Here is a 27,948-nt window from a genome sequence, read left to right as displayed (position 1 = left end):
GCTGGCAGCGTGACCCAGGAGAACAGGCACAGGCCATGGGCTCCTTGGGAGGCGGGAGCCGGGTCCTATCTGGTTTGGAACCCACGTGACCTAGCGCGATGCCCGGCTCATAGGAAGTTCCCAGTACACAGGTAGAGAGCTAACGGACTTTTTTCTGCGGGGATGGGGGTTGGGGTGAGGACAGGGGGGCGCGTGGCTGGTCGCATGGCGCGTGTCCGGGGTCTCCGCGGCCATTGAGGAGGAAATGCCGGCTGCGGCTGCGCAGCCATTGGCGACGAGCGTGTCTGCGCCTGCGCGGCGGGCCCAAGCCCCTCAGTCCCCCGACCCCGGACCCCCCCTCGCGGCGTGTGAATGGCTGCCTCGAGCAGCCCTGCTGCGGCCGCGGGCTTGGCCTCGGCCTCGGCTTCGTAGCCCGCGGGGGTGGCGGCGAGGCGCTGGAGCTGCTGGAGCTGCTGGAGCTGCTGGAGCTCTGCGGCCTGTGCCGGGAGCGCCTGCGGCCGGAGAGGGAGCCGCCCTGCTGCCCGGCCTGCACTCGGCCTACCGCGCCTGCCTCGGGCCCGGGCGCCAGCCGCCGCCAACAGCTCGGGGGACGCCGGGGAGGCGGGCGACGGAGCCGTCGTGGCCTGTCCCGTGTGCAAGCAGCAGTGCTTGTCCAAAGACACTGCGGAGAACTATTTCATGCGTGACGGTGGCAGCAAGGCCCCCACGGACTCCCAGGGCGCGAACCAGTGCTGCACCAGCTGCGAGGGTGCCGCCCCGGCCACCAGCTACTGCGTGGAGTGCGCCGAGCCCCTGTGTGAGACCTGCGTGGAGGCGCACCCGCGGGTGAAGTATACACCAAGGACCACGCAGTGCGCTCCCCCGCGCAGCCAAGTCCCGAGATGGGGAGCGCACAGTGTACCGCACCGCGCGCAAGCAGGAGCCGCTCATGCTGTTCTGCGAGGGCTGCGGCCCCCTCATCTGCCGGGACTGCCAGCTCCGTGCCCACAAGGACCACCAATACCGGTTCCTGGAGGATGCCGTGAGGAACCAGCGCAAGCTCCTGGCCTCGCTGGTGAGGCGCCTGGGGACAAGCATGCCACACTGCAGAAGACCACCAAGGAGGTTCGCAGCTCGGTTCGCCAAGTGTCCGACGTTCAGAAACGTGTCCAGGTGGATGTGAAGATGGCTATCCTGCAGATCATGGAGGAGCTGAACAAGCGGGGGTGCGTGCTGGTCAATGATGCCCAGAAGGTAACGGAGGGGCAGCAGGAGCGCCTGCAGCGGCAGCACTGGACCAGGACCAAGATCCAGAAGCACCAGGAGCACATCCTGGCGCTTCGCCTCGTGGGCTCTGGAGAGTGACAACAACACGGCCCTCCTGCTCTCCAAGAAGCTGAGCTACTTACAGCTGCACCGGGCTCTCAAGATGATTGTCGACCCAGTGGAACCCCAGTGGGACCTCAACACCTGGACCAGGAGCGCCAGGCCTTGGGCAAGATCCTGGCGGAACGTCCTGGCACCAACTCAACGGGCCCTGCACGCCCATGGCCCCTCCCCGGGCTCCGGGACCCTTGAGCAGCAAAGCAGGTCTCTGGCAGCAGCCAGCCCATGGATGTTCATGAAGGCTATGGCTTCGCATCAGATGACTCTTACGTGAGTGCAGAGCCCCACGTGTCAGGCATGAAACGGTCCTGCTCTGGTGAGGGTGAAGTGAGTGGCCTCATGCCCAAGGTGCCACGGGTGAGCCTCGAGCGCCTGGATCTTGACCTCACAGCTGACAGCCACCAGTCGTCAAGGTCTTCCCAGGCAGCACCACCAAGGATTCCAACCTGATGGTCATTGAGCCTGGGGCTGCAGCTGCTGCTGCCGGGCAGCCAGGGACTGTGCCCGGCACTCCTGGTGCCCAACCCCTGCCTGGTATGGCCATTGTCAAGGAGGAAGAGACAGAGGCTGCCATCGGCGCCCCACCTGCCACCGAGGGCCCTGAGACCAAGCCCATGCTGGTGGCTCTGGCGGAGGGCCCGGTGCGGAGGGTCCCCGCCTGGTCTCCCCCAGTGGCAGCACCAGCTCCAGCCTGGAGGTGGTGGTCCAGAGGGCACCTCAGCCCCAGCTGGCGGCCCCGGTGCCCTGGATGACAGTGCCACCATCTGCCGTGTCTGTCAGAAGCCAGGCGACCTGGTCTTGTGCAACCAGTGGGAGTTCTTCTTGCAGCTGGACTGCAGGATATGCCCGGGGAGGAGTGGAGCTGCTCACTCTGCCACGTGCTGCCTGACCTGAAGGAGGAGGATGACAGCCTGAGCCTGGACGGTGGGGACAGCAGTGGTGTGGCGGCCAAGCTCTCGCCAGCCGACCAGCAGAAGTGTGAGGGTGTCCTGCTGGCCATTTTCTGCCACGAGCCCTGCCGCCCCTGCACCAGCTGGCTACCAACTCCAGCTTTTCTGTGGATCAGCCTCGTGGCACATTGGACCTGACCCTGATCGTGCCCGCCTCCAGGAGAAGTTGTTGCCCCCCCCCTACAGCTCCCCTCAAGAGTTTGCCCAGGATGTGGGCCCAATGTTCAAGCAGTTCAACAAGCTGAAGGAGGACAAGGTGGACGTGCAGTCCATCATCGGCCTGCAGCGCATCTTTGATGAATGAGGCCTTTGGTGACACCAAGTTCTCTGCTGTGCTGGTGGAGCCCCCACCGCTGAGCCTGCCTGGTGCCGGCCTGAGCTCCCAGGAGCTGTCCAGTGGCCCTGGTGATGGCCCTTGAGCCAGCTCAGCCTGGGCGTGTCCTGTCAGCCGCGCCCTTTGCCTCCGGTGGTCTGGCTCCCGTTCCTTGGTAGCCTCATTCCCCGGCCCCTCATATGGTTTTTACTTCTGTGGATTTTATAAAAACGTCACAAGTTAAAAAAAGAAAAAGGAAAAAGAAAAAAAGAGCTAACCGAATAGAACTGAAGGACAGTGACAGGGAAGAAAGGGGGCAGGGGTGTATTTCCTCCGAATCTGTTGGAGGTGTCCATGCTATTAATGACGCCTCCGAGGAAAACAGTTCTGTCTTTGATGTAGAGCAGTCTCACCTGGGCAGCCTTTGAAAATGGTACCTGTTTATGAAGTCAGGGGTGAACCACCATTTCCTGCAAACCCTGGCTGTGCTTCCAGGCAGGGAGTAAAGGGTCAGCCCAGGTGGGCGAGGGCGGAGCCTGAGCTGCCAGCCACCAGGTGGGTTAGATGTTGGCCAGGCCACGCCCCATTCCCTCAGGGGCTAACGTCCCGCCCCGCACCCAGGCCCCGCCTTGCACCTGCCATTGGCCCCGCCCGACCCTGACGTCACTGCCGTGGCCACGCCCACCAGCGGCACCGCACTGGACACTTTTGAATGGGGATTGTTGCGTCTGACACCCGCTCTTAAAAAGGTAAAAAACGCTTGCTGTCCCTCAGGTTTCCTACCGATCTCTTGGGAAATGATGGCATCTTCCGAGCCGCGCTGGCCACCTCCTCACCGCCACGCGAGCGCCTTCTCTTTCTGGCGCTCCCCTGGCATCCTGTTGGTGGCCCTAGGGCTCCTGCTGCCCATGTGCTCTGGTAGGGACGGGAAAGGTGGGAGCTCTGGAGGCAACTGGAGAGCTCAGTCTGGGAGCTGGCCAACTGGAGCCGAGGGCGGGGAGAGGTTTGCTTTGTGGGTCGGGTAGGAAGCACGGGCTTGGTTGACCAGGGTGGTGCTGGTGGAGCCCGGCTTCGGATGGCCTTTCAGTGGTACCTAAAAGCTACTGCAGGGACCGCGGAGCGCGAGAGAGGCTCTGCCCTCCCGTGTGTGTAGAGTTTGCAGGGCTCATATTGCCACTGTCTTCTGGTACAGTCTTCTGATCAGTATTCTGGTTACTGATCATTAAACAGTTCATTTCTATGAGAGAGGAAAGGGAACCGTGGTGGTAAGGAGAACACCAAAGGAATATTTTAAAGAAGGGTAAAGTATGAAATAGGCTTCAAACTAGAGTTGAAGGACACTGTGCATGCTATTTGGAATAGAGGAAAATGAATGGAATGTAGGGAGCAGTGGGAGCAAAGACTCAGAGATGTGACAAGGCTCAGGGCATTCACAGACTCTCAAGCTATCCAGTGTGGCAGCAGTAGGGCAACAGAGGCAAGAGAAAGGCATAGAACAGGATCTGTTTTTAAAATGTATTTGCAGAGCTCTGCCTGGTTTGGCTCAGTGGATAGAGAGTGGGCTTGCGAACTGAAGGGTTCTGGGTTCTATTCCAGTCAAGGGCACATTCCTGGGTTGTGGGCTCCGTCCCCAGGAGGGGACGTGCAGGAGGCAGCCTATCAATGATTCTCCCTCATCATTGATGTTTCTCTCTCTCTCTATCCCTTTCTCTTCCTCTCTGAAATCAATAAAAATATCTTGAAAAAAAAATCTTAAAAAAACAAATGAAAGAACCTCCCTATCAATATAAGGAAAGATTTAAAAAAAAAAATAAAATGTATTCGCAGAGATATATGCACCCCTATGTCCATTGAAGCATTATTCACAGTGGCCAAAACATGGAAACCACCAAAGTGTCCTGTGATAGAGCACTGGATGTGGTATTTATACACAAGGGAATACTATTCAGCCATAAGAGAGGATGAAATAGCACCATTTGCAACAAGATGGATGGACCTTGAGAACATTATGCTCAGTGAAATAAGTCACTCAGAAAAAGCTATGAACCATATGATTTCACTCATATGTGGGTATAAAACTGAAACTCGTGAACACAAACAGCAGTGTGGTGCTTTCCAGGGGGAAGGCAGTGGGGGTTGAGGAGTGTCCTAATATGTGGTAACAGGAGAAGACTTGACTTTGGGTGGTGAGCATATGGTGCAATATACAGATCTCATAACACAGAAACCCATACCTGAAACCTATATGTTCATATTGACCAAAGTCACCCCACTCAATTTAATTTAAAAAATGAAAACTTGCCAAGGACCTTTCCATTCATTTTGTACTAACTACCTGCTGCCCGACCACAGTCCCAGGTTGATGGAAAAGACAAAACACTTTTCTTTTTCATGTTCTTATTCTCTTATGCCCAGATGCCTGTGATGATCCAATGAGATTTGAAACTATGATGTTAAACGGTCCTCCTAAAGCATCTTATGGTCCTGGGGACAGAGTAGAATTTAAGTGTCGTTTAGGATACAAGCGTATTGTACCTTTAGTCCCCACCACTGCTGTTTGTCAGCCTGATGGCACATGGGCACCTCCTCTCCAGGAGGCTTGTACAGGTAAGTACACACAGCTTTTATTTGTATTGCTCTGGATATTGTCACACATTTTAGACTGCACAGTCCACTATTACCATGATGGTTTTCCCATGGGAATGGAGAATCTAGATAATATGTCTTTGAAAATCTCCTGGGAATCTTTTTCTTGGCAATTGCTTGCCAGGGTAAATGTGAATCTTAAGTTTGGTCTTTAAATAGTTAAATGGATTTAAAAGAGCAATATCGAATTTTGATTTGTATTTACTGGCTTTGGATTTGTCATATAACAACACATTTGAATTTTTCTTTTAGGAAAGACATGTCCGCAGCTAGGAGAGCCCCTCAATGGTGAAGTAGTTTATGTAAACGGAACTACCACATTTGGTTCTCAAGCTCACTATGTTTGTAATGAGGGGTAAGTTGCTCCTTAGAGGAATACAGTAAATGTTACTATTTTGGTTTGCTTCTCTTCTTCAGCATTCCCATAATGTTGAGTTCATCTTGCTTTCTCTGTGACAAGTTGTACTTCCAGCCAATCAACTCTTGGGCTTTTTATGCAGACTGAGAAGATGTGTAATGAATAGAAATTAAAAGTGAAGGAAAGGAAACTTTTATAATACTACATGCAAGAATAAGCCTATCATTAGCATTAAACTTGTAGTAATCTTGATGACATTACTTTAACAACAAATTATATCCTATTTAAAATGGCCAACTCTCAGAGTTGAAGGAGGGCCTATAGACTTGGTAGGTAGGTTTACCCACCAAAGATATTGTTCATGGAAATAACTCTGTAAAGAGTTATAGCCTGGACCATAATATTGATCAAAATCCTTTTGTTGGAAAACCTGAGTTTTAAGGCAGTTATCAAGGAGTGAAGTTCTCAAAAACAAGTACTGTGCACTTAATAGTAGTAGCCTTTGTTCTCTTGGGCTCTTTTAATCCTATATAATAAAAAGTTAATATGCTAATTAGACTGAACAGCCTAATGACCTTCTGGATGACCGTCTGGACAACCTTCTGGATGTAGCTGCGATGGCCAAGGCAGCAGCTGGGGCTGCGAGGGCCGAGCCCCTTGCATGAATTTCATACACCAAGCTTCTAGTACGGGGGTGGGCAACCCCTGGTTCGTGTGCCAAACATGGTATGCCAGTGACTTTTGCTGGCACGCGAAACCCTCTCTTATAATCTTCCATTTACAATTTTTGTGAACATTTGAATGACAAATGTTAAATTACAAGGAACTGGCAAGACAGTTGATGTTATATTTGGTTACATAAAGGCTTTTGAAAAGAAACTGGAAGTCTTAAAGTGGGATGTGGATGGTGAGAGATTTAGATATTTCCCAAATCTCAAGAGGCACATCAAAAACCTTCCAAAAGCTGACAGAACAGACTGTCAAAGCCTTCAAAAGCTGTTTTTAAACATCATCAAGTCAACTATTGAGCAGTTCTTCTCAAAATTTGCGAAATTCAGAGAACTGGAAGAGACAGCAAAATTCATGAGGTTTTCAGACAGCATGAAACTGGAGGAACTAAACTTACAAATGTTTTCATGGATAGACATGGCTGACTTTGAAATGCAGTTGATTGAATTTCATAGGAGCTCAGTTTGGAAGCAGAAATTTATTGACCTTAGAGTTGACTTGGAAAACATTGAAAAAAAGCTATTAGAGACAGGATTACCAGAGAGAAGTGTCGAAAACGAACTATTGAGGACTTGGAATGCCATTCCAGAAAATTTTTTCTGTTTAAAAAACTTGGCAACAGCACTACTCTCCATGTTTTCATCCACATATGCTTGTGGATCTTTGTTCTCAGTGATGAATTTTGTTAAGTCTCATAATAGGAGTAGCCTGACGGATGAAAGTAGTAGTTTGTGCATATCTCTGAAGGTCACGAAATATAAACCTGATGTAAAATCTCTGTCATCAGTGATACAGCAGCAAAAGTCCCACTGATAATATCAAATGGAGTCATAAAGTTTTCTGTCGGACTATCAGTGTACATGTATACATTAAAAAATAAATGTATTTTTCATCATCATATACTGTGGTTTTGTCGCTCGAATGAATTTTATTATTTCTTCAAGGTTCTTCACATACATACACCTTAAGAAATATCAAGTAGGCATAACGTGTTCTCAAAAAATTAGGGTTGGCATGAAGAAGAATTTTGAGTCAGAGATTTTGCTCGTTTTGGCTCGCACTCACAAAAAGGTTGCCCACCCTTCCTCTAGTATATATTTAGACATTTATAAAAATTTGCATTTACAGTGTAAATGTAATACACTATAAAAAAGCAATTGAATTTTGATATTGACTTTGTATTCTGCTACTTTGCTGCATTAATTTATTTGTTCTAGCAGCTGTTGTGTAGGGATGTGTGTGTGTGTGTGTGTGTGTGTGTGTGTGTGTGCATACACGCAATATGCGCACAGTCTTTAGGATTTTGTGTTTTTTTTCAATCCTCACCTGGGTATATTTATCCATTGACTTTTCGGGAGAGTGGAAGAGAGAGGGAAAGACAGAGAGAAATATCAATGTGAGAGAAATACATCAATTGGTTGCCTCCTGCAGGAGCCCCGACCAGGGCCTGGGCCAGGGATGAGCCTGCAACCAAGGTACATGCCCTTGACCAGAAATGAACCTGGGATCCTTTGGTCCTCAGGCTGATGGTGTATACACTGAGCAAAACCGTCTGGGATGGGTTTTCTACATATAAGACTTTATTATTTGCAAACTGATAATTTTATATCTTCATAACCCACTGGGCTGCCATTTATTTCTTGTCTAGTTTCTCTGACTAAACTTCCAGTACTATGTTGAATAGAAATGGTAAAAGTGGGCATTCTTGAGTTATTCCTGATCTTAGAAGAAAAGCTTTTGGATTTAAACCACTGAATAGGATGTTTACTGTAGATTTTTCATCTATGGAATGTATTATCTTAAGGTACTTACCTTCTGTTCCTGGTTTGTTGAGTATTTACTATGCAAGAGTGTTGAATCCTGACAAATGCTCAATTGAAATGATCAAGTGGATTTACCCTTCATGCTGTTGATATGGCAGATTACATAGATGGATTTTCATATGTTGAGCCACCCTTGCATTCCGGGAATATATCTCACTTGTGCATGGTGGATAATCTTTCTGATTTCTGTTTGCTGTAATTAGTTGCAGATTTTTGCATCAAGGTTCATAATGGATATGATTCTGTAGCTTTCTTTTCTTGTAGTGTCTTTTTCTGTTGTTGGCATCACAGTAATGCGGTTCTCATAGAATAAGTTCTGAAGGCTTCCTTCCTCTGTAGGACCAAATGGAAAGGCCTCTTTTGAGCATCTCCTTGAGTCACAGTTTGTTGGTGTGTTCACATTTCTTCTTAAAGCAGTTGATAGCACTGGGTTGCAGGCAAGCATAACATTTGGGTCATATAGTCTTATGGCCATTGTATTTCAGGGGAGTTTGCAGAAAAGGTTCATAGATTCCACCCCACAGGCAAAGCACCAAATGCAGGGCGGGCTGTTTCTGGATATTACAGTCTGACAGAGTGGTGTCTTCCTCCAAACATGCCCCCCAAAGCAGGTGCTGTTTGCCTGGAAAGATGCCCTCCTTGTTTTAAATTTTAGCTTTGACATTCTTAAAGGTGTCATTGGGCTCAAACTTGAGAGTGCTGGCCTTGCCCATCAGGGTACTCAGAAGATCTGCCTTTTTTTTTTTTGAGTTGTTTTCTTTTTCTTTTTATTTTTTATTGTTTAAAATATTACAAATAGTAGTACATATGTCTCCTTTTTCCTCCCCATTAACCTCCCCCTGGCCTTCCCTACCCCTCCACCCCGGCACATGCCCTCACCCGCCCCCCCACCCCAGTCTTGTGTCCATTAGTTATGCTTATATGCATGCATGCAAGTTCTTCAGTTGATCTATTACCCCCCCAACCCTCCCCTACCTTCCCATTGTAGTTTGATTGTCTGTTCGATGCTTCTTTGCCTCTATTTTTGTTCAACAGTTTATAATGTTCTTTATATTCCACAAGTGAGTGAGATCATGTGGTATTTATCTTTCACTGAATGGCTTATTTCACTTAGCATAATGCTCTCCAGTTTCCATCCATGCTGTTGCAAATGGTAAGAATTCCTTCTTTTTTTACAACAGCGTAGTATTCCATTGTGTAGATGTACCACAGTTTTTTAATCCACTCATCTGCTGATGGGCACCTAGGCTGTTTCCAAATCTTAGCTATTGTAAGTTGTGTTGTTATGAACATAGGGGTGCATATATCCTTTCTTTTTTTTTAATTGTTTCATTGCTTAAAGTATTACAAAGAGTATTACATATGTCTCCTTTTTTTCCTGCCCTTGACAATCCCCTGGCCTCCCCTACCCCCCCCCCCCCCCAGTGCCTTATGTCCATTGGTTATGCTTATATGCATGCATACAAGTCCTTCGGTTGATCTCTTACCCTCCCCTCCTGCCCCCCAACCCTCCCCCGGCCTTCCCACTGTAGTTTGACATTCTGTTCGAGGTTGCTCTGCCTCTGTATCTATTTTTGTTCATAAGTTTATAATGGTCTTTATTATCCATAAATGAGTGAGATCATGTGGTATTTTTCTTTCATTGACTGGCTTATTTCACTTAGCATAATGCTCTCCAGTTCCATCCATGCTGTTGCAAATGGTAAGAATTCCTTCTTTTTTACAGCAGCATAGTATTCCATCGTGTAGATGTACCACAGTTTTCTAATCCATTCATCTACTGATGGGCACTTAGGCTGTTTCCAGATCTTAGCTATGGTGAATTGTGCTGCTATGAACATACGGGTGCATATATCCTTTCTGATTGGTGTTTCTGTTTTCTTGGGATATATTCCTAGAAGTGAGATCACAGGGTCAAATGGGAGTTCCATTTTTAACTTTTTGAGGAAACTCCATACTGTCTTCCATAGTGGCTGTACCAGTCTGCATTCCCACCAGCAGTGCACGAGTGTTCCTTTTTCTCCACATCCTCACCAGCACTTGTCGTTTGTTGATTTGTTGATGATAGCCATTCTGACAGGTGTGAGATGGTACCTCATTGTTGTTTTGATTTGCATTTCTCGGATGATTAGTGACTTTGAGCATGTTTTCATATGTCTCTGGCCTTCTGAATGTCCTCTTTTGAAAAGTGTCTATTTACGTCCTTTGCCCATTTTTTTATTGGATTGTTTATCTTCCTTTTGTTAAGTTGTATGAGTTCCCTATAAATGTTGGAGATTAAACCCTTAATGGTGATAACATTGGCAAATATGTTCTCCCATGCAGTGGGCTTTCTTGTTGTTTTGTTGATGGTTTCTTTTGCCGTGCAGAAGCTTTTTATTTTGATGTAGTCCCATTTGTTTATTTTCCCTTTAGTTTCCAATGCCCTAGGATCTGTATCGGTGAAGAAATTGCTTCGGCATATGTCTGAGATTTTGTTGCCTTTGGATTCTTCTAGTATTTTTATGGTTTCCTGTCATACATTTAAGTCCTTTATCCATTTTGAGTTTATTTTTGTGTATGGTGTAAGTTGGTGGTCTAGTTTCATTTTTTTGCATGTATCTGTCCAATTTTCCCAACACCATTTATTGAAGAGAATATCTTGATTTCATTGTATGTTCTTGCTTCCTTTGTCAAATATTAATTGAGCATTTTGATTTGGGTTGATTTCTGGGCTCTCTATTCTATTCCATTGATGTATATGTCTGTTCTTGTGCCAGTACCAGGCCGTTTTGAGAACAGTGGCTTTGTAATACAGCTTGATATCTGGTTTTGAGATCCCACCTACTTTGTTCTTTCTCAGGATTGCTGCAGCTATTCGGGGTCTTTTTTTATTCCAGATGAATTTTTGGAGAGTTCGTTCTAGGTCTGTGAAATATGCCGTTGGTATTTTAATGGGAAGTGCGTTGAATTTATTGATTGCTTTGGGTAGTATGGTTATTTTAATGATATTGATTCTACCAATCCAAGAACACGGTATGTTCTTCCATCTGTTTATGTCTTCCTCTATCTCATTTTTCAACGTCCTGTAGTTTTCTGAGTAGAGGTCTTTTACCTCTTTAGTTAAGTTTATTCCTAGGTATCTTAATTTTTTTTGGTGCGATGGTAAATTTGATTGTTTTTTTAGTCTCTCTTTCTGTAAGTTCACTATTGGTGTATAGAAATGCCGTAGATTTCTTGGCGTTAATTTTGTATCCTGCTACATTGCCAAATTCATGTAGTAAGTCTAGTAGTTTTTTGATGGAGTCTCTAGGGTTTTTTATGTATAATATCATGTCATCTGCAAATAAGGACAGTTTTACTTCTTCTTTTCCAATTTTGATGCCTTTTATTTCTTAGAAGATCTGCCTTTCTGTGTCTGCCACTTCACGAAGGAAAAGAGGACAGCAAAACTAAAAACCACTGACTTGCCACCAGATTTTCTGTTAAAGACAGCTGTTTTTTTTGTTTGTTTGTTTGTTTGTTTGTTTTTTTAATGTATTTTATTGATTTTTTACAGAGAGGAAGGGAGAGAGATAGAGAGTTAGAAACATAGATGAGAGAAAACATCGATCAGCTGCCTCCTGCACATCTCCTACTGGGGATGTGCCCACAACCCAAGTACATGCCCTTGACCGGAATCGAACCTGGGACCTTTCAGTCCGCAGGCTGACGCTCTATCCACTGAGCCAAACCGGTTTCGGCAGGACAGCTGTTTTAAAGTCTTTGTCTAGTAGATCTTTCCTCAGGTGTTTTTTTTCAGGGATACTTTTTATTGATTTACTTTTTCTTTGAATGGGTCATATTCTCCTGTTTCTTTGTATGCATTGTGATTTTTTTGTTGTTGTTGAACTGAACATTTGAATCTAATAATGGGGAAACTATGGAAATCAGATTGCCATCCTTTTATAGGTTGTTTTTTATATTATTGTTTTTGTTTTTGGATTTTTGTAGGGTGACTCTGTGTTGAGGATCAGCCTGACAGATAAACTAAATGTTTTCTCAGATTTTTTCTGAGCTTTTCTCAGGGCATGCATGATCACTTCCTAATTTTCCTCACATAGATAGTCGTTTTTAAAGGTTCCATGTTTTAATATCTGGCTTCTGAAGGGGGAAATCACGAAAATGAAGAAGAAATCACTGAAATTCTCCTCAGTCAGCAAGAAAAAGCTTACACATTGGAAAAGCGAGATATGACAACAATGGCTGCCCACGTCTTTGTCTGCTTCTCTGTGACCAGAAAGATCAGTCAGTGATAAAAGCAGGGACCCCTGATATTTGGAGAACACAGGCCTTTTAGCCCATGCTGGCTCATTCAGTCTGCTGATAAACTGCTTCAGGAGCACAGCTGCGTGCTATGGGGGTAGCATGGGTAGCTGCCACTGTGCTAAGAGGAGAAATTGACCAATATTAGTGCAATTTACCTGCTCAAGTCTTTTCTGGAAGTTGCAAGCCTTCAACAAACTCCAGAGTTTCAAAACAGTGACATTAGGCAGATTCTAGTAGAAATTGTTGTCAAAATGGGGAGAGCGGTTCTTGAAGCTTCCTACCCATCGCCATCCCACAATCCTTTTCTAATAGATTATAATATAGAATTAATGAAGGAGGCTTGCGGGAAAGTCAGCTGGATGCATGTACAGGCCGTTTTACTGACTCTATTTTAATTTGATCAAGTGCGAATATGTAGTCAATAGCTAGATAGAGAGAGAGCCTACTTGGCACCTTGTGGAGGTTAAAACAAAGATCATTGTCAAAGAAGTGTTAGCCTTATTGAGAAGCACAAAATATACCGAAATGTGTCAAAGGAAAATAGTAAAGGAGAACCAAAGAAGTAAACTTACAAGGAGAGTCCAGAAGGAGGAGAGAGTTCTGTGACTTTAAATCATGAGCTATTCCATCAAGGAGTTCTCCTGAGCTGCTACTGGGAACACATTTCAATTCATCAAACCTAGAACTTACATAGTACTCACTATGTCTCAGATGCTAATTTATCTACTACTCAAAAGAATCTCAGGAGCTACATACTATTATGCTGTTTTCATAGATAAGAAATCTGAGAAATAGAAACATGAAGCTCAAATAACAAGCCAGTCTTGGAGTTGGGACTGGAATCCAGGCAGGTAAGCGCGAGGCCCAGATCTCTCTGCTCAGTTGGTGCATGACTGAGCCGAATGGCATGAGCAAGTTCGGAGAAGTGAATGTGATGTGCCTCCTGAAGACAGAAAGAGACCAGACTGTCAGGCCCGACAGACTTTGTAGACATTTTTCTCCAGACCAATGTGTGTTCAAATGCAGAAACTCTTTCATTAAGTTGCAGGTTTGTTTAGTATGTTCAATATACTCTGTTTAAGAAACTTCTCCCTCATGCCCACTGAAGTGCAGAAAAACAACCACATGAAGTTTTTCTTTGTAATTATGGATTTCTTCTTAACTGAGAAAGAAAACAGTATTCTTTTCCGTTCTCATTTAGTTATTACTTACTTGGAACAAAAAATCTATATTGTGAAGTTTCTGAAAATAATGTGGAATGGAGTGATAGTCCCCCACAGTGTGAAAGTAAGTATATTCTCTCTTTAGAATTTAGAGCAGTAGTTCTAAAACTTTTGGCCTTGGCTTGACTTCATACTTTAAAATTTTAAAAGACCCCTACATAGCTTTTCTTCAGGTGCTATTCCATTATATTGGAATTAACCCTGAAAAGTTTTTAAAATAATTATTTATGAATTCATTATTGAGAACAGTAAGCACAATACATATTAATTTATACAACATATTTTTTAAAGGAAAACCAAAATTTTCAAAAAGTGAGAATAGTGGCATTGTTTTATGTGTTTGCACACTCATCAATATGTGGCTTAAATATAGACCTCACAATTGGGCTGTTGCCTTAACACACCATTTGTACCTTTGGCAGATTGCACTACATACGCTTAAGGATGAAAAAGATATTACATTTTTTCATAGAAATTTTGTTCCAAATGGATATTGGATATGCAACTAGATTATAGAACTCATATGTTAATGAATTTATTGAAGAAGTTCTGAAGATATTATTAATGCTGTCTTAATCTTTTACCTTTCTTTTGCCTGTCCTGTCCTCTTTTTAAGGGATTTTGTGTCAACCACCTCAACAAATACCCAATGGAGAATTCAGCAATAGCCACAAGGATGCATTTGAATATAGTGAAGTAGTCACTTACAGTTGTAAGCCTTCGAATGGGCCAGATGAATATTCCCTGGTTGGAGAGAGCAGGCTTGTTTGTTCTGGGCGAAACCAATGGAGTAGTGACCCTCCTGAGTGTAAAGGTAATAATCTTTCCATTTCTTTCTTTCAAATTACTTTACCAAAAAGTAAACAAAACGGTCGTATGTTCTTGTTCTTCCTGTTAAATTGGTTTCTAAATTAATTAAGAATAGGTCAAATTAAAAAATAGCTCTAGCTGTGGAGTTCCCTACCCCTCGCCCCACCTGTTGTTGGTATTTCACTGTATACCTTGTGAATTACTATGTACTGCATGGATTAAGACTTTTTTGCCTGAAAGCACCACAAAACACACACTGCCTTAAAAATAAAGTGTTATCTGATAATACAGGACCTATGAGAGTCCTGGCTGAAGGAAACAGTAAATTGTAAAAGACTAACCCTCTCACCGATGATAAGATTGATACATTCTGGATAAAACACACAGGCATACCTTGTTTAATTGCGCTTTGCTTTTTTTGCGCTTCACAGATGTTATAATTTTTACAAATGGAAGACAAGACCCTTACCAACAAAACTATTATGACTGGCTTTATTATGACACTTCCTTTCTTACTGTGGTCTGGAACAAACCTACAACATCTACAAGGTATGCCTTTACCTGAAAAACATTGTTTACGGCATTAAGGCATGACCCCAACCAGGGAGACACTGGGGGGCATTTGACTCTTGAAAGAAGGGAACCACTGAATAACAGCAAAGTATTTTCTCATTTCAAGTACATATGGAACAATCTCTAATAACATATTCTAGGCAATAAGATAAATTTTTAATTCTCCCAAATTGAATTCATGGATTGTATAATATCTTATCACAATGGGATGAATATAGAAATGAAAACAAAGATATCTGTAAATTCTCCAAGTATTTGAAAATTATGCAACACATACTAACCCATAAATCAAAGAACAAGTCATAAAAAATTACAAAGGGTTTTGAATTGAATAAAAATGAAACATAACATACCAATATATCAAGTTGTTAATATCAAAAGCATTGCCCTAGAGGGATATTTATAGCAAGAGAGAAGTCTCAGATTAATAACCTAAGTTTCCACCTTACGAACGTAAAGAAATAAAAGAGATATTTAAACTGAGAACAAGGAAACGGAAGGAAATGATAAAGTTAGAAGTTGGTGAAATTGAAAAGAGAGAAATAGAATCAATGAAACAAATACATGGCTTTTGGAGAAAACCAATAAAATAGATAAACCTATAGCCAGTTTGACAAGAATAAAAGAAGATAAAAGTTATCAATATCAAAAACGAAGAAGAGGACATTATTAAATATCCTGTCGACATTTAAGGAATAATTAGGGGATAACACAAATAATTTTAAGCCTGTAAAGTTTGATAACTTAAACCTCACAGAAAGAACTATAGCCCTCCTGCTCTCACTGGGGAATTCCACCAAACATTTCAGGAGTAAATAATAGCAGCTCTCTACAAGCCCTTTAAGAAAACACAAAGGATGGCATTGCCTTGATAGCAAAACCAGAAAAAAACATTGAAGAAAAATTATAAACAATATTCATTATTAACATAGAATGAAAACTCCTTTTCAAAATATTAACATAATAAATGCTGTCATATAGAAAAATAGCAATATGTCATAATGTAGTTATTCCATGTATGCAGTGTTGATTCTAATGAAAAAAATTAGTCAGTATAATTTGCCACTGAAAAAGAGCATAAAGGAAGAAAAACACATGATCATCTTAATAGATGTGAAAAAAAGCATTTGCCAGAATTTATCATCTTTTCATGGTGAAACTTAGCAAATTAGGAATAGAAATGAGCTACCTAGCTGAACCTGATGAAAATCACCTACATGAATCTCACAGCTAACATTATACTTAATGTAATAGAGTAATTTATTTCCCCCTAATGTTGAAACAATACAAGGATGTCTGTTCTCACCACTCGATTCAGCATTGTATTGAAGGGCCTCGCTAGTACAATAATGCAAGATATGGAAACAGGCAAACTTTCTTTACTTATGGCATGATTATCTTTTTGGAAAATAGGAAAGACTGAAATTTTAGACAAGAACTGAATGTGCAGTAATAAAGTCCGTGTCTATTTATTAGCAATAATCTATTAGAAATCGAAACTTAAAAAATATTTCTATTGCTTTCAGAGAGGAAAGAAGAGGGACAGAGAGAAAGACAGAAATGTCAGTGATGAGAGAGAATCATTGAGCAGCTGCATCCTGCACACCCCATACTAGGGATCGAGCCCACAACCTGGGCGTGTGCCCGACTGGGAATCCAACAGTGACCTCCTGGTTCATAGATCGTTGCTCAGCCACTGAGCCACACCGGCGGTGCAGCCTTTCTATTTTTTGAACATTCCAGTTCATGTATGTTGTTGCTACCTAACAACGTTTCCTTTCATGTCTTTGCATGGCTAGCTTCTTTTCAACTTGAGCTCAAGTATAACCTTCTCACTAGAGTCTTCCCTGCCCCTCTGAAAAGCAGCGTACTGTAATCAGCGTCAGCATGAATTTTTTTGAATCCCTAAATTAAGGAGAATCAGAAGTTGCTTTTGAACTTGCCCAGAATTTGTATCTGGTAGTCAGACCTTTTCAAAACTTGCCACTATTGAAAAAACACATAAGAAACCAATAATCTATCATGAGAGTCTGTTCTAGGTGGGAAAAGGTTACTAGATATCTCTATATCTGTTTCCCTGGAATTAAAGTCTTTTATTCAATTAATATCCTGGCTTCCATTTCTTGTCTCTTTGTTCCCAGTGGAAAGTACTACTTTGCAGTAATGTTTCTGCCCTGGGTTAAAACAATTTTCCATTCATTCTGGAATTTCTTTGCTTTTCAGTGGTCAAATGTCAATATCCAGTACTCAAGGATGGGAGAGTCATTTCAGGACTTAGGAAAAAATATTACTACAAATCTGAGGTTACAGTTGAGTGCCTGGAGGGATTTCACCTTGAAGGCAGCAAGACAGTTGTCTGTGGAGTTAACAATAATTGGGAACCCAAGATGCCAGAATGTATTAAAGGTACAAAGGGTGTCTTTTCTTCCTTATTATTTCTTTGACATTAAATATCAGTGATACAGAATAATTGCAAAGAAGCAAGTAATTTTTGCATGTGACTCTGTGTTGTGTTCATTTCCAGAACAGAGGTATGACATATAATTTATGTTTTGATAGGCTTTTAACACATCATGTACATTACACATGTACCTAAATTTGTTATTTGGTATTTTTTTGTGTCAAAATATATAGGAAACATATTTTCAAATAAATTGAAGCGTGGGAAAATTCACCAATATGAGTCAAGAATGAAAGGCATCATTTCGTAAAATGAAAATAATAGCCAAGTGGTTGATCCAGTTTATATTATTTTGTTTTTCAATGCCAACTCCTCCCAGGAAAATAACCCACAGTTTCTCATGTCTCAGGCTTAGTAACTTCCTGCTTTTATTTTTCTAAATTGTTTAAATAGCTATGGATTTTTTAAAAAAATCTTTTGGTTGTCTGGTGGTCATCCGTCATTTTAATAATAAAAAGAAAAATAACATTTTTGCAGCTATTCTAGTTGTTGCCATAGTCCACAGATATACATAGGTGTGAAAACTTGGGCAATAACAAGCTTTACTAGTAAATGTGCTCACTTATATGTAAAATGATTTAATGTCTTCCTTCCTGGATAATAGAAAAGTTAAAATGGGATGCACTTAAAGCACTTAGCACAGCACCTGTCATATAGGAAGCTCTTAAAGGAAACTCATAGATTCACAGCATCACTCCAATCAGTATTCAGGAATTGGAAGGTCTGTGGCTTCTGTTTTTTTAATGTGTCTTTTTTATGTGTCATCAGCTTCGCTATTTAATTCATTTAAAAAGTGATCTGGTGACACCTGTTACAGGGAATCTCACTAGTATGGGACTGTTTCATTTCCCAAACTGCAACCATTTCAATTTTCCCACTTAAACTGGAAAATTTCAAAATGTCTGCTATCTTCAGAACAAGACCCATGTTTCTATTGCTCCCATCTCTCCTCACCTCATACAATTAAACGATTTTTCTCCTTACTGGGAATTTTTTTAATTTGACAACAAAAAATAAATTTTATCACGGAAAGGCAGAATGAAATGGAGGTCTTGCTGCATGGACTACTTATCAGCTGCTCTGCGTAAGACCTGCAGGATTATTTTCATCTGGTGGAAGGAACTGTCTTCCTGATTTCAGTGCTGCTATCTCTGGCTACCCATTGGTTGCAGTTGAAACAAGAGGACTAAAGTAGTCACCACTTATCTGGGGTTTTGCTTTCTGCTATTTTAGTTACCTGCAACTGTGGTCCAAAATATTAAATGGAAAATTCCAGAATAAACAATTCATTCATTTAAAATACTCGCCATTCTGAGTAGCATGATGAAATTTCATGGTAGCCCACTCTGTCCCACTTGGGATGTGAATCAGTCCTTGGTCCACTGTTTCCAACTCACTTCATCTCATTACTTTAGGCAGAAGGGAGAGTATAGTACAATGATATATTTTGAGAATGAGAGACCACATTCCTAACTTTTATTATAAGATATTGTTATATTTGTTTTATTGTCTTATTATTGTTGTTAATCTCTTACTGTGCCTAATTTGTAAATTAAACTTTATTATAGTTATGTATGTGTAGGGGCCAACATAATGCTAGTATATATATACATATATATGCACACACACACATACACACGTTTGGTAGTATCTGTTATTCCAAGCATTGACTGGGGGTCTTGGGACATATCCCCCATGGATGTGGGGAAACTACCATAGTGTGAAGATTATTAGATTGGGCTGATCTCGCTCAGAGTCCTAGATTGGCTCTGATTACTCAATTACATTATTTCTATGGGGTTTAGTTTCCTGTCATTTAATGAGGGTGTTGAACTCAAACAAATTCTATTACTGGCTTCTAATTTGTTTCTATATCTCCTGTTGTCTTAATATTTTAAAGGATTCAGGGGAATTATGCATGCTAACATGGTAATGAGAACACCTTTTTATAACTCCTGTATATCTGGTAACTGGTAGCCTGCTTGAGAATCTTAGTTGAGTGTTGTGAGGTTTCAGGGAGAAAGATTTTTTTTGGTGGACTGGTACATTAAAATTGCATGTGAAGTTTATATTCATCAACTCATTGTGTTTACTCACAGGGTCCTACTGGGTATACGCACAGTGGAATACCAGGTTTGCAGATATGCTCTTTTGATGGAGTTGACCATAAAAATTTACAAAGGATTTCAAAAGAGTGATACAATTTAGTGTCTCAAATAGGAGATAATTAAATATGCGGAAATTTTATGAAGAACATAAAGAGCAGGAATCTTTCCTTAAATATCAAAATATCTCAATTACTTTTATCATCAGTTACAGAAAGACTTTACAAAAAAGGAATACTAGCAACATACAATGGTGATAAGGTAGATGTAATTGTGCAAATATCAAAAAAATATCCGTGAAATACTAAGTGGAAAGAAGAAAATTTAAAAATTATGTATTATGATATTACTTGGATGTTAATTTTTTTAAAAGATATATAGGTTTACTCTGAAGATGTTATTTTTATGATTTATTATTAAACTTCTAAGATTTATGTTACAAAATACAAAGCTACAGTAAACATTCTTATGCAAACATTTTTATGTATTTAGGTGACTTCCCAGAGGTAGAATTGCAAAGTTTAGAAAGTAAGTGTATTTTTCATTTTGAGAAATAATCTTTTAAAATAATAAAAAATCAAATTAAATGATTAATTTTATACTGATAAATCTGGTGAATAGAATCAAATTTATCTTTCCAGGTGTCAATCCTATTAATCCAGCCACGCCTCCAGTGACAAGTTTTCTAGGTTCGGTAACTCTTTATCTTATTTATATTCTTAAGACATTCATAAGGTGATGGGTAAAAAAATGATGCCATGTATCAATTTGCATTTCTTTAATTAATCAATGAAATGAAACTTTTTTGGGCTATATTTATTTATTTGTTCTATAAAATATTTCTTATGACTTTATCAGAACTCATTATAAATTAGTCTTTTTGACATGAAGTGAATGTTATTTTCTAGGTTTCTTTTCATTGCCTTATTTTTAATAGCCATTTTTTTATTTTTATTATTTATTTATTTATTTATTGTCTAAAGTTTTATATATGTCTCCTTTTCCCCAATTGTTCCCCCCCACAGCCTTTCCCATTGCCCCAGTGTTATCCATTGGTTATGCTAATATGCATGCATACAAGTGCTTTGGTTGTTAATAGCCATTTTTTAAAAGATTTTATACAGTTTGATATATATTGTGTTTTTGTACATTTTCATTGCATAAGTAGCATACAGCTTAATTTGGGAAATTTCAAATATTACAAAAGTATACAGAGTAAAAGATAGTTTCCTCTTTCTCTAGTTCATTACCTGAGTTAATCACATAATAGGTTAGGTGTCTTTTCATCTATTTCTATTCACATTGTTGTGCAACCATTACTACTGTGTCTCCAGAACTTTTTCATCATCTCAAACGGAAACATTACACCCATAAACAATAACCATCTATTCACCCTCTCCCCAGCCCTGATAAGCACTATTTAATATTCTGTCTATGAATTTGACTATTCGAGGTACCTCACTGAATTGGAATCACTTCTGGCTGATTTCACTTAGTATACGAGGATTTTCTGTAAATGGCTTTAATTAAGTTGCAATTTCCTTTAATTGCAGATGAACTTCTAAATCATTTATTAAGCCTTCCTATGTTTTAAGTAGGTCACATTGAATTCACAGGTTAATTTTATTTTTTTATTGATCACCATGGACATATAGGTTTCAGATGTGGGTTTCTATGTTACAAGCTCTGTATATTGCACCATGTACCCATCACCCAAAGTCAAATCTTCTCCTGTCACCTTATATTGGGACCCCCTTCGCCCCCTAGTAGATGGTGCTGAATCGCAAGATTTTTACCTCTTTGCTCTCCCAGTCTTGAACCTCCATGGCTTCTATAAGACAGTACAGCTGTGCTGCTTGGGGGTGGGGTTTGTTTTGCCTTCAGCACAGTGGCAACCCCTGACCTCTTTGGGGGCCCATCCCAAGCAACCCTCTTAGGGTTCAGTCACAGAGGGATACAGGGATTCTACTGCAGCAGCTCTTGGTTTACAGATAATATACTCCTGGACCCGACTCCAAGGGCAACAGGAGGCGAGTTTGGGGAGTCCAAGTGGCAGCAGGGCTCTGTGGTCTGTTTCTTTGTCTGAAACACCATCGCCTGGCCTGACAGTGGGGAGCCGCAGGGCAGAACCCTGTCACAGCTAATTTTAACAAAATACTAATGATAAATTTGTTTGCTCTACCAAGAATATTGTTATGGGAAATATTAATGGATAGTAAGAAGAATGCTGATGACATATACATTTATAATACTTTATACTACTTTTAATGAAAAAACATTAAGGTAACTTATAAAAGAAAAATAAAATTGTAAGAGTTTTTTTTTTTTTTTTTACAAAGGTTTTATTGTCTTTACTTTTTTAACTTCCTTTTTTTTTTCCTAGAGCATTCCACTCAAAGTAGTAAACCACCATCTAAAGGCAATAAGGAATACGGTATTATTTTGACTATTGATGACTCTGCATTATGTGGCCTTAGAGTTCTACATGAAAATAGCATAATTCAATTATCTATAGTTAGAGAAGGAACAATCTGTCTCAAATGAGTGATAATTGACATTAGTACTTATTTCAATGTTGCAGATACTATGACAAATGTAAGCAGTAGTATGTAGACACATGTAGTTAACACAGTTTTTAAAAGATGCCTCAAATTAGGATTCCTATAGGGTGAGGTCACTTTTTCAATTGCTATGTTTATATGTAGGTTAAAATTTATAGAACATAACTTGCTTTTTATATGATAGTGTTATTTTGTGATGGTAATTTATAGATTAAATTCTTCCTATTCAGACCTGTATATCCAAGCCCTAAATACTATAAGTTGGGTTTGTTTTTTTCTACAACCGGCTGGTGCATCACACTTTATGTAGGCTCACAAGGTTCATACAACATATGTTAAAGTAGCTGATAAAGTATAGTTGTACCATTAATGAAATATAAATATTTCTAGATGAGTAAAATGAAAAAAAATATTGCTTTTATTTACACTAGATGTGTTTAGTAAGGTTAACCTTTTCTTTTCTTTTCTCCCTTTTTCTTTTTTTAAGCAAAAGTGTGGAAATTTATTGCAAGCATATACAAACTCCCACCTGGGGAAGGGTCTCCAAATGGGTAACCAGTGAAGTCTCTTTATCTAAGAGTTTATAAATGTTGGCAGCTTCTTTGTTCATGCTACTTTCTAAATGGACCCTTCCTCATTTTATAACCCCTCTGTGCAAAACCTATTCAGAGTATTCCAGATGCACAAGGCCAGTTGGAATGTAGAGGCCCTGTTCAGAGCACACCAGATGTTCAAGGCCATTCTGAGCGTGGGAATTTTTTTTTTTATCTTCATTGTTCAGATTATTACAGTTGTTCCTCCTTTTTCCCCCCATAGCTCCCTTCCACCCGGTTCCCACCCCACCCTCTGCCCTTACCACCCCCCCGACTGTCCTCATCCATAGGTGTACGATTTTTGTCCATTCTGTTCCCACACCCCCCATACCCCTTTCCCCCGGAGAATTGTCAGTCCACTCCCTTTCTATGCCCCTGGTTCTATTATATTCACCAGTTTATTCTGTTCATCAGATTTTTTATTCACTTGATTTTTAGATTCATTTGTTGATAAATATGTATTTGTTATTCATACTTTTTATCTTTACCTTTTTCTTCTTCTTCCCCTTCTTAAAGAATATCTTTCAGCATTTCATATAATATTGGTTTGGTGTTGACGAACTCTTTTAGCTTTTTCTTATCTGTGAAGCTCTTTATCTGACCTTCAAATCTGAATGATAGCTTTGCTGGGTAAAGTAATCTTGGTTGTAGGTTCTTGGTATTCATCACTTTGAATATTTCTTGCCACTCCCTTCTGACCTGCATAGTTTCTGTTGAGAAATCAGCTGACAGTCGTATGGGTACTCCCTTGTAAGTAACTGACTGTTTTTCTCTTGCTGCTTTTAAGATTCTCTCTTTGTCTTTTGCTCTTGGCATTTTAATTATGATGTGTCTTGGTGTGGTCCTCTTTGGATTCCTTTTGTTTGGGGTTCTCTGCGCTTCTTGGACCTGTAAGTCTATTTCTTTCACCAGGTAGAGGGAGTTTTCTGTCATTATTTCTTCAAATAGGTTTTCAATATCTTGCTCTCTCTCTTCTTCTGGCACCACTATAATTCGGATGTTGGTACACTTGAAGTTGTCCAGAGGCTCCTTACACTATCTTCATATTTTTGGATTCTTTTTGCTTTTTGCTTTTCTGGTTGGGTGTTTTTACTTCTTCGTACTTCAAATCTTTGACTTGATCCCTGTGATCCTCTAGTCTGTTGTTGGAACTCTGTATAATATTCTTTGTTTCAGTCAGTGTATGCTTAATTTCTAGTTGGTCCTTTTTCATAACCTCGAGGGTCTCACTAGACTTATTGAGGATCTCACTAAATTTATCGGTGGTTTTTAGAAAATTCTTGAAAAACCTTATAACCGTGGTTTTGAACTCTATATCCAGTTGTTTGCTTTCCTCCATTTCTGTCATTTGTGACCTGTTTCTTTGTCTCTGCATTTTGGCTGCTTCCCTGTGTTGATAGAGTGGCTTTCTGTGCTAGGTGTCCTATAGGGCCCAGTGGCTCAGCCTCCCCAATTACCTGAGGTGGACACTCTTGGTGCACCCCTTTGTGGGCTGTGTGCACAGTCTTATTATAGTTAAGCCTTGATTGTAGTTGGTATCACTGGGATGAATTGACCTCGAGGCCAATTGGCTGTGAGAATCAGCTGTGTCTGCAGTGGGAGAACTTCTGTGCTGGAGACACCCTTCTGGGGCAAGACTTGCTTCAGTGGGGCTTTGGTGCTCACAGAGTCTGCCCCCTGAGTGTGTCCCTTATGGATCTGAGGAGTTGTAATCTGGATGGTCCCACTCTGACCACTGGCTACACTGGCACTTGGATCTCTAAGGAGGTGCTAATTTAGCCTCTGTCTGAGGCTACCCAGCAGGGGCTATGGAGAGATCTGCAGATTCCTCTTCTTTGTTCGGGATTTGGAGGTGCCCAGATGAGGCTCAGCTGTGAAGCAATGCAAGCTGCTGTGGGGCCTTGGGCTCCTTTTGGATGTTCTGGGTCTCTCTGACCCCACTGCAGTTTGTTAGGTAATTTTAGATTGCAAAGGGCCAGGTCATTCATATGCAAAAGCCTCTGCACACAGCTTGGGTGGGGTGGGGTCCCAGGGAATCAACAGGGTGGAGCAAACAGCTAAGGCTGATCCTCAGTTCTGCCATAAAAGGCCCCGGGTCTCAGTGTCCCGGGGTAATCACTGCAAGCACCTCTGAGAGAAAGCCGCCCTCGAGTTCCGCTTGATGCCAGACAGTCCAGTTTCTCCCCATATGAGTCTGGGTCTCCAGAGACTTGCCTGTAACTGGAGTTTAGAGAAGTCGGGAGCTTGAGACTCCCTCCCGATTGAAAAAGACAACCGCGTCCTCAGTTGCCAGCCCTTTCCACGTGCGCCTCCGTACCTCTGCACTTTACTTGCGCACCTCTTCTGAGTCTCAGTGTGTTTTTCTCTTTCCTTCTAGTTGTAGAATTTCCACTCAGCCAGCCTTCCAGTGGTTCTGGATGATGTCCGTTTTGTCTTTTAGTTGTTTTTTTGAAGTGGTTGTGCGAGGCAGCAATTTCTGGTGTTTACCTATGCTGCCATCTTGGTTTCTCCAAAGTTAACCTTTTCATGAAATTCACCTTAGGTTTGTTAGGTTTTCCCCTGAACACTGTGGTCAAACTGTCATTGTTTCAGTAAATCCAATGCCGTCTTAATATTTTAACCACTTTCCTGGCTGGTGTGACTCAGTGTTTGAGCATCAACTTATGAACCAGAAGGTCCCGGGTTCGATTCCCTGTCAGAGAACATGCCCGGGTTGCGGGCTTGATACCCAGTAGGGGGCGTGCAGGCGGCAGCCGATCCATGATTCTCTCTCATTATTTATGTTTCTATCTCTCTGCCCCTCTCCCTTTCTCTCTGAAGTCAATAAAAAAATGTATCAAAAAAGATGTTAAGCACTTGATAATTTTTTATAAAAATGAAGAGTACAAGAAAACCTAATATTGTATGCTCTGACTTACAGTAATTTAACAAAATCTCTAGCAGCTTAGAAGCAGAGATACTACTAACATTACCAAGAATTAAAATGTGATAGTATTTTTTATTGCTCTCTTGATAGTAAAAAATGTATGTTTAAGTTTCTAAGCTTAATTTTTATCCATGTGCCCTGGTGTTTCATTTACATCCTTAGAATCCCCTTAATAAGTATGACTATAGCTTACTGTTCCTTTGGAGAAAGGTAGAAGGAGGGGTTGATGATAAGATAAAGTATTGTTTGTGAAGACTGCAGAGAACATCGGCCCCACCCAAGCTGTGTGCAGAGGCTTTTGCATATGAGTGACCTGGCCCTTTGCAATCTAAAATTACCTAACAAACTGCAGCTGGGTCAGAGAGACCCAGAATAAGATAGCTTCATTATGACTTATTCCACAGACCAACTTTTGGTCAAAAAAAAAAAAAATTCATAAAAAATGGTAGATTAACTATGGAACTAAACCAACTATAATGAGATACCATGTTTTTAAAACAAATTTTCTCTAATATAATGAATTCTAATTATTCTAATAATAACCTTTACTAAATAACCTAGTGTGGTAGCTACAACACAAAACATTGTTGGGCCCTCAGCCTGGGGTCAAATTAGAAGGCTCTGTGATCAAAAGGAGCTGGATGCATCAACAGTCACACTGAACTAGACTGATAAACATTTTCTTTGATGTAGTTTGTAGATGGTGTGACCAAAGTTTAAATGTATCAACTATTGGAGACTCACAGATGCTCAATTATCTTCAAACTGGTTTTATTTATTTCTAGGTGAAGGACTCATTGCTCTGATTGTTCTTCAGCAAGTAAGTGTCTCAAAGCTGGATACCACTTAAAATAGTACTGTGGAAAAGTGCATTTTTAAAAATGATTTCCCAGTTTCTACAGTTTTTATAGCTTCAAATTAAGTAAACCAGTTTATATGAAATACACTACTTTATTCTGGTGATTGTGTATTTTTCTATATTCCCTATTTTCACTTAATAACAAACCCCAAATAGCACATATTTTTTATTTTTATATGATTAGTAATATGAGTTTTCATCCCAGATATGACTTGATTAATATTCTAAATTAAGCAAAACTCTTGTCTAACTTACTGCATACTCTAAGTGATTCCAGGGAATTGCATTTAGACAGTGACGAGTCCAGATAGATTAGGAATGTATATGCACTTAATAAAATAGTATTTTTTTCCCACTGAAATGTAACCAACATTAATTTCTTCTGCTGAATTGGAACCTTGGTATCTGTTTTTAGAGTTACATGTCACTTGTTTTCTGGTTTCTTGTAGTTCTTGGCGTTGCAGTAATTGGCACTGGTGTGTTCAGATATCTTCATGTCAGCCAAAGAGAGTAAATTAAACATGTTTCTTGAACCTATTGCTACTTCTCACTCTTTTAAAAAAATACATGTTTTTATTGACTTCACAGAGAGGAAGGGAGAGGAAGAGAGATAGAAACATCAATGATAAGAGAGAATCATCAACTGGCTGCCTCCTGCACTGGGGAATGAGTCTGAAACCAAGGCATGTGCCCATCCGGAATCGAACTATGATCTCCTGGTTCATGGTTCCAAGCTCAACCACTGAGCCACACCGGCTGGGCAGTGCTTCTCACTGTTGACATACTTTTGTGAAGCTTTTGTTTGCACTCTGTATTGTACGCTGCCTTTTTAAAAAATGTGTCTACATTAGTGTGCTGTCAGAATTGCATTTCTTGCTAAGAATATTTTCAGCTGCTTTTAATGTCATCATAAGAAGACTCGGCAGAATTGCTTTAGCTATTATGACTGTAAGAAAAATTTGTGTGGTTTGAGGTTTAAGTTCTGCAGAGAATCATGGATCTTTATGGAACCTACAGCCTAAAATGATTTAACTGCCAAGGATATCATCCAGTCCTCCCTTCAAGCCCCTTATCACTACCCTTCTCCTCCCTCTCAGTGTCACCCTGGCAGTGGATCTGCTTTGTTTACTGGTAACAAAAAGATAAAAGAAAAGGAAGTTTTTATTACCTCCAAGCAGAGTGCTCCCAGGGCCAACACAGCCATCCCTGGAAGATGGCACCAGCACCCTGTCACCAGCCTCATGCATCCTCAGCAGAACCCAGGACTGCATGCCAACAGCATTATTCCTCCCAGCCCCTGGGAGTAGGAGCAGAGGGAGGAAGGAAGACTGTCCCAGTTCAGAGGGAGGACTGGCGGGTCTCCCCA

At 41.2% G+C, this 27,948-nt stretch overlaps 1 protein-coding gene and 1 pseudogene across 1 annotated transcript; both read left to right on the top strand.

The window, feature by feature from the left end:
- Positions 1–351: 351 nt before the first annotated feature.
- LOC138995879 (transcription intermediary factor 1-beta pseudogene) lies at positions 352–2,734 on the top strand (annotated as a pseudogene).
- Positions 2,735–3,428: 694 nt separating this feature from the next.
- Positions 3,429–27,889, top strand: LOC138996174 (membrane cofactor protein-like). Its single transcript, XM_070397128.1, has 8 exons — positions 3,429–3,546; positions 5,044–5,235; positions 5,527–5,629; positions 13,673–13,758; positions 14,311–14,508; positions 17,301–17,483; positions 26,509–26,543; positions 27,680–27,889. The coding sequence occupies exons 1-8, from the start codon at positions 3,429–3,431 to the stop codon at positions 27,887–27,889; spliced, it is 1,125 nt and encodes a 374-aa protein (XP_070253229.1).
- The last annotated feature ends 59 nt before the right edge of the window (positions 27,890–27,948 follow it).

Source organism: Myotis yumanensis, unplaced genomic scaffold (genome assembly GCF_028538775.1).
Source record: "Myotis yumanensis isolate MYYU_CA2020_CCGP unplaced genomic scaffold, mMyoYum1.0.hap1 SCAF_17, whole genome shotgun sequence".
NCBI lineage: Eukaryota > Metazoa > Chordata > Mammalia > Chiroptera > Vespertilionidae > Myotis > Myotis yumanensis.
The sequence above is the reverse complement of the archived record's forward strand: the minus strand, read 5'-3'. Positions and strand labels throughout refer to the sequence as shown.

Coding starts and splice junctions, on each gene's coding strand:
- LOC138996174 (XM_070397128.1), top strand. CDS start 3,429: ATGGCATCTTCCGAGCCGCGCTGGCCACCTCCTCACCGCCACGCGAGC. Junction 5,630..13,672: donor CACTATGTTTGTAATGAGGG/GTAAGTTGCTCC, acceptor GTTCTCATTTAG/TTATTACTTACTTGGAACAA. Junction 17,484..26,508: donor GATGCCAGAATGTATTAAAG/GTACAAAGGGTG, acceptor ATTTATTTCTAG/GTGAAGGACTCATTGCTCTG.